Source organism: Cyphomyrmex costatus, unplaced genomic scaffold, assembly GCF_001594065.2.
Source record: "Cyphomyrmex costatus isolate MS0001 unplaced genomic scaffold, Ccosl1.0 scaffold243, whole genome shotgun sequence".
Taxonomy (NCBI): Eukaryota; Metazoa; Arthropoda; class Insecta; order Hymenoptera; family Formicidae; genus Cyphomyrmex; species Cyphomyrmex costatus.
Genome location: NW_017276510.1, coordinates 44,858 through 52,362, shown reverse-complemented (window position 1 = coordinate 52,362; position 7,505 = coordinate 44,858). Strand labels below are relative to the sequence as shown.

At 31.1% G+C, this 7,505-nt stretch overlaps 1 protein-coding gene across 1 annotated transcript; it reads right to left on the bottom strand.

The window, feature by feature from the left end:
• Positions 1–5,455: 5,455 nt before the first annotated feature.
• On the bottom strand, positions 5,456–6,937 carry LOC108774331 (uncharacterized). Its single transcript, XM_018540407.1, has 3 exons — positions 6,822–6,937; positions 6,240–6,474; positions 5,456–6,166 (listed from the first exon to the last, which is right to left on the bottom strand). The coding sequence occupies exons 1-3, from the start codon at positions 6,935–6,937 to the stop codon at positions 5,456–5,458; spliced, it is 1,062 nt and encodes a 353-aa protein (XP_018395909.1).
• Between the last annotated feature and the right edge of the window lie 568 nt (positions 6,938–7,505).

The following is a 7,505-nucleotide window of genomic DNA, read 5'->3' as shown; positions in this document are numbered from 1 at the left end:
TAATCTTTATAACTTCTTCATTATTAACTTTAAATAATAATAATTGAATAATAAGTACACGTTTGGTCGTTGTTATACTAGTCTTTTCAAGTAAAGCAGTTGAATTACAATTACATGTATGTGTCACACGTACGATTGAAAAATACATGTATGTGTCACACGTACGTCTGAACATAACTGAAACGTACCCTTTTCGGGACTCGGTCTCTAGATCTCGGTATCGGCTGCACCAATTTTATTCGGACTGGTCGCAATCGAAAGATACCGATGACATTATATAATAAAAGTGTTTTTAGATTTTTGATTGTGCTTTTAAATTCTGAGTAATTTTAATCTAAAGTTTCAAGATGTGAAAACTCGAGATAAAGCTAGTGGTAGCGTCGTGAATTTGACATTGACATGAACATGTACACGCATCAAGTATCATGTCATCATGTCAAACGGTTATATTTTTATTTTATGCACTTGGCGTCGCGACGCTACCGCGTCGCTTGATCGTTACACGTTTATACATTTATTTTACGATATAATGAAATGATATAATAAAATAAATACGTAAATCAATATTTCACATCATATTAAAGATTATAATAATAGTTAATACATTTTAGATTTAAATATCGTCTATAAATCCTCGTAAAGCATTACGTCTACTTTAAGGAGACTTTTACGAATGAATTTCGCATCAACATACATGTGATAAGCAGAGTATGTATCTACATTTCATGACGCAGTAATGCAATGGATACGTATTTTATCTCCAGGCTTACAGCTGTAGGTTCATCATCATCTAACACGTATAAAACTAGCTGACGTTTGTAAAACATTATCTTTTAAAGTTTGCGTGAAGAAACAAGTAATATATATGATTCCCTATAAAACCAAATCCCCATAAAATCAAGTTTCTGGAGACACGGTAGTGTCTCGGCGCTAAGCACGCAGTGACACTGCCGTGCCTCCTTTACGCGTATGATTATTACCGCTACTTCCGATACTAAGATTTATGAGTAAAACGCCATAATCCTTAGTATGATCGTCGTTGGATGATTCCTCTACAATTATAAGACTTGACAACGTCAATTTTCGTTAGATTGTCATTAACGTAACGTCGTACTTTTAAAACACAGTGTGAGATAAAAGTTAATTTTTAAAGTACAAACTGTAACGTGCTGTGTCTATATACTAACAGTGAACATGGCAAAGAGGAAAATGAATAATAATGATAATTCAGATTTTTGTGAGACAACTGGAACATGCAAATTTTTTGGAAAACAACGTCTTTTACCCACAATATACAAATTAAATCTTTCTTTTGGTAAGAAAGTTTTTATTGGATTTGCGGAACAGACGGATAGCAGTTTATATCCTGTAGTGAGGCTAATTGGGAAAGATTTTACGGGACTATCGTTTGGATCAGATGCTTGGTGTAATTTCCAGAAAGAATTTGATATTATATCTGAATATTTCGACCTTTTTTTAAAAAAAGAAAAAAACATACGCCACGTGCATATAAAAGATACTGAACTTCTTGATCAAAAACAGATATGAGATAAATATAATTGACCAAGTGTATTCTTCATTACGCCAGTCACATAAGACAGACCGAAAGTGACTATAATTGTCAACTGGATTATAGTGAAGAAAAAACTTGGCGTGCCCGGGTAGCATTAATTGTAAACAGTATTCAGTGAAAACATTATTTCAACATAGTATTTGCATTATAAATTAAAATATAAAAATAACAGACATATGTATGTATACAGATATATACGTATAATATACACGTACAATATAATGATATAATTAGTATCATCATTCACTATATAGTGATATAATTTGTGGGACATGAAAATATATTCACAACTAAGTATTATAATATGTTCAGTAAGCAATTATTAACATCTTTTCTTTGTTGAATTGTTTTCGCATATATTGTGTATACTGCAGAATATTGCGATAGAACCAAGGTTCTAGAATATTGCGTTTTAATGCGACCCGGGCACGCCAAGTTTTTTCTTCACTATAATCCAGTTGACAATTATAGTCACTTTCGGCAAATTTTGCCGCGCGGCAACAATGTAATTTTTCCGCCTTCACACATATTCACACGGCAAGCGGTGATTTTGTGTACGCCTGCGCAAATAATTTTAACCAATAATCGTCTCGGCAGGACAACAGCAGTCTTGTCGCACGACATGTATTTGCGCGTTCTAAAATCGATCAAAAAGCATCTGGAAGAAACATCTTCCGTGCGGCAAAAGTTGAATCGAGTTCTACTTTTACCGCGCGGCAAACATGCCATGCCTTGTGTATAGAAACCATTTTTGTATCGTTTTTGACCTGTTCGCCTGCCTGTATTTATAAACGATCTTGTTTAAAGATCAGATATCTAACCTTTCAGTAAGTAAAAAAATATTATTTAGTCAAACGTATATGATTAATTTTAAAATATATGATAATTATAGGTTAAGATCATTTAATCATCATATAAATCTCAAAGAGAAGTTGATGAAGGCGTTCATCCACCATCCGGTGGAAATAATTTAAATACCTTTCCTAAATTCGTGCGATCATTACTGAATCCAAAATTTTGATTTTTCGGATACTGTGTTTTTATTTCATATAGAACAAATAAGCAAAAAGCGCAATGGAAAAAAACCAGGAAGAAGAATCTTATCAAATCGTAAGTAATTAGGAAGAGGCCATATATTAATACTTCTATTATAATTATATGTGATACAACAAATTAATTCTAAAATTAATTTATTGTACATATACAGGATGTCTGAATGCTACGGGATCAACCTTCATAAACAGGGCTGCATTCGAAAATATCACCCAGATTTTTCCGAGTATCCTTGTTGTTTATTCAATATTAAACAAGGATAAGACACGCAGGGATATTCGATTGATATTTCCGAACGCAGCCCAGGTAGAGCGGACTTAAACTGAATTGAAAAGTTTTGAACCATTTTGCAGTTGCAGTAATAGTTAATGAGATATTAATCGTTAAAGATAGCGCGCAATAAACGCGTTCGCCCGACCTACTACTATCAAGTAAATACGCCTACCGATCGCTTGGCGCGTGGATCATTGGGAGCGGGGACTGCTTGACAAGTGCCCCCGCCGCGAGCCTCCTTGGACGGCGTATATACTTGGCAGTAGTAGGCCAGGCAAACGCATTTATTCGGCTATCTTTAATGATTAATATTTTGTTAACTATTACTGCATCTGCAAAATGGTAAAGAACTTTTCGACTCAGTTTAGTCTGCTCTACCTATTTATGAAGATTAATCCTGTAGCATCCAGATACCATGTATACGCCCCCACACATTTTGTGTTACTTTAGATATATCTAATATTTTTATTTTTAGTGGTGCAAGGATTGCAATAATATGTTTCACATTACGGAAGAACATATCTGTTCTACTTTAGATAGTAATATTTGTGATAATTATGCAGACAGTAAAAATGATTATTTGGAAAGCTTAATTTCTGCTGTATTTGAAAATGAACCTTTATGGAATTCAAGACTTCCTTATAGATTTAGAGGACCATCCGATATAAAAGCATTGTGGGCAGATATAGATCGTCGTTTAGGTAACAATTAATGCATGATTACAAATATATACTAATAATAACAATTCTGAAATAAATTTTGTTAATAAAAGGAATATTTTTTTAAATTTATGAAAGAAATATATCTCTTTAATAAGTTATCATAATTATAAATGCATATATGTGTATACCTGTATATACATATATAGATAATAATATATAGGCACAGTTCCTGGTACAAGCCAGACAAAATGGAAGAATATAAGAGATCGTTTCGTAAAAGAACATACTTTGGTTAATACTTATATTCCAAGTGGCAGTGCAGCTAAAAAAAAGGAAAGTACCTGGCCCTTTTACGAATGTTTACGTTTCCTAGAACCAACAGTAAATTATCGGAAGTAAGTACTATATAATTTTGAATAAACACACTGAGGATTGGCAAGTAACGCGTTACTTGTAACGTGTTAGTGCATGATGTATGTAACAAAATAATATAGTTTAATTAAATATTATATTTAGAACTAAATTTATTATATTTAGAACTAAAAGCAATATTGAAAATGTGGTTCCCTCATCATCCTCAGTGGAACAACCTATTTCTTCGTCTATTCCTACAGCAAGTTGTACAAGACAAGATGATAATTCATATCAACTACAATTATCAAAAAAAAGAACTTTACTAAAGTCGCAGTTAAATTCAGAGAAAAGTTATTGCAAGTATAAACTATAAATATATATAACTATTTAAATATTCCTTTATTTTATTGTTTTAATTCTATATTTAATTTTTTTACAGCCGTACTTAACAAAACACGAGATACAGACAATTCTGACTCTGACTTACAGTCAACGAATAGAAAGAAACATCGTACGTATATACAAAATGTATTTTTATTTTATAAGAAATTGTAAAAATTTTTTGAAACATGCAATGTAGAATCTGTTGTAAGGGTGTTATTTCACTTACCTCTATCTGAAATGTATTTGTTGATATAAATAAGAAACATTTATTTTATAGTAAATGTAACATTTATAATAAAAAATATGTTTATTTTCTCTTTTTACAGGAAAAGTAACAACAGTTGAAAAAGAAGATACGAATTCTTATTGCGAAAAAGCTATTTTAAAAGAATTAGAACGAACGAGACCAACAAATCAATCTAAGCCTGATGAAATCGAATCTTTTACTAAGTATCTTGAAGCATGTCTTCGAAATATGACTACAGATAATTCCAAACATATTACGAAACAAATATTGAAACTTATTGCAGAGGCAGATATTTAAAATAAATTTAATATCGTATAAAAGGTGATAATTTGTTATGTGGCAAATATCTTGAAATAATTAAAAAAATATTTTAAAAGTAGTCAAAAAGAAGCCACCATCTTTTACAATATTCCATAACTCATTTTATGTGCTATTGTTTCTGTTTTAAATTTTATAATTTCTTTTAAATTTTATAGTTTCTTTAGCTTATATGTGCATGTATTTGTTAAGTATCATGAAATGAATAAGTTATGTTGTGCAATATGTTTACACTATCATGCATAAGCTGTTTTGTACTTAATATCTAGCGTTAATATAACAAGATACATAACAAAGTATAATTATACAAATGTATCACAAAATAAAGTAAATATATTTTCTGTTTTTCATGTATGTTCAAAATGTTTATAGCTGAAAAAGAATAAATTAAGTTTCTATTACTAATCACTTGTTTAACTAATGAAAACTAGTGTTAACTCTTTCGTTTAATAATGAACTAGTTTTAATATAAGAACTGAGAAAAATTATTACTCGTATTTTACCTAATTTTTATTTCTTTTTGTTAATCTAAATGTAATCTTAACCAAATCTTAATGTCAATTTTTTATATACAAAGAAAAATACAAATTTTTACAATAAATTTCTTTGTATACTTTGCTCTTGCCAGGGTACTTTACCTTCGTTCATAAAATAATCCATAAAGGTATTTCTAATTTCACCAGCATGTTTACTATAATTATTACTGCAATGACTAATATTGCTATAATTATCTGTGTTTCTATATGTTGATCTCCATTCTCCTTCCATTATTTGGCCATTTGCAGATACCTTATCGGCATAATTGTCTCCGCAATAATACGAAGTATTAATTAATAAATTATGTAAACAGACGGTTGCTTTAATTATTGCGTCACTTGTTTCAAGAGAAGTACTTAAAGGTCTCTGCAAAATACGCCATCGATTGACCCATATTGCAAATGTATTTTCTGACACTATTCGAGATCTACTTAATCGATAATTAAAAATTCGTTGACAAAACGTTAAATTTTTCGATGGATATGGTCGCATGGTAAATGAATTTAATTGGAATGCTTCATCAGCTACAATAACATATGGAACTTGATGTCTAGCACTAATAGCAGAAGGAGCGGGCAAATACATATCGTTGTTGTAAAATCGTTGTCCCATAGCAGAATTTTTAAAGATTCCTCCATCACTATGGCGACCTTGAGCACCAATATCGACGATTAAAAATTTGTATGTGGCACTTACAAGTGCTAATATAACTATGCTGTGAAATTGTTTGTAATTATAATACGTGCTTCCTGCTTTTTTAGGACACTGGAAATAATTTTAATATTAATTAATTTTGTTATTACAATTTCATATACTTGCTTTTAATATAATATCTTACTATTATAGCAACATGCTTCCCGTCTATAGCACCAATACAATTTGGAAAGTTCCATCTTTTTTCAAATTCAAGGGCTATTTTCCGCCATCCATTCTCAGATGGTGTAAATAATATTTCTGGGGAAAGACAATCCCATATAGCTTCGCAAGTTTCTCTTATTATAAGTGTCGCAGTACTTCTTCCAATTCGATAATTAAGTGAAATACTATGAAGTCCATCTCCACTTGCCAAATAACTAAAAATAAAAATTAATTAAAAATTTTTTAAAGTAATGTAACAACGTTAATGTAACAACATAACTAATACGAATCGAAGCCTATAACAGTCTAGCTGGAATTTAATTGCTTATATATATAATTTCGCGTAAATTTATGTACCGATATATATCTTTCTAACCTGCGCGTTGAACAATTGTCGGTCTTGAAACACAACTCTAATAAACTACTGCAGTACTATCACGAATTAAATTGATTAACAATTTAATAATTAGACGAAAAATTAATTTGTTTATTTAGTTTGAAAATAATTTTGAATACTTATAAAAGAGAAAAACACTCCTACTACAAATATAAATTTTCATACCGTATAGTCATTGCTAGTCTCGTATCTGGTGGAATAGGTTTTCTCAAATTTGTTTCCATTTTTGTTATCAAAGGTCCTACTTTTGATAACAAATATTCAAACATATCCGGTGTCATCCTCATATAATTAAAATATGTCTCATCATTCTGCAGAATCATTTCACGAACTAAATTATGCCAATGCCCTTGCTGTTGTTTACATTGGAGTATTGGATGTACCCAATAATTTCGTTTTTTTTTTACATTTTGCCTTTTTCTTTGATTTCTTATATGTAATAAGGCTAAAAGTAACACTCGACGCCTTTCTTCACTCATCTTAGCCTTATATATTAAAATACAACGAGTGATCGGTGGAAAAATAGAAGCTAAAATAATATATATAATTATAAATAGATCACATAAGTCATTATTTAATTAATTCTTATATTTAAGAATGTCTTACGTTTTTTCTTGGATGATTGGAAAACAGGTTATGATTTTTGCCGAGGACGCTTGCCGATTTTTCTGTTCGATCATGTACCCTTGTTTCCGATTGGCCAAAATAATTGCCGCGCGGCAAAAGTAGCATATTTTCCGCGCGGCAGAAGATATATATATGCTTTTCTGGAGAAGCGGGCAATTGATTGGTTACCGCGTCGCATTTTGCCGCGCGGCAAGCGTTTCCGCGTCCAGTGTGCAGGAGCCA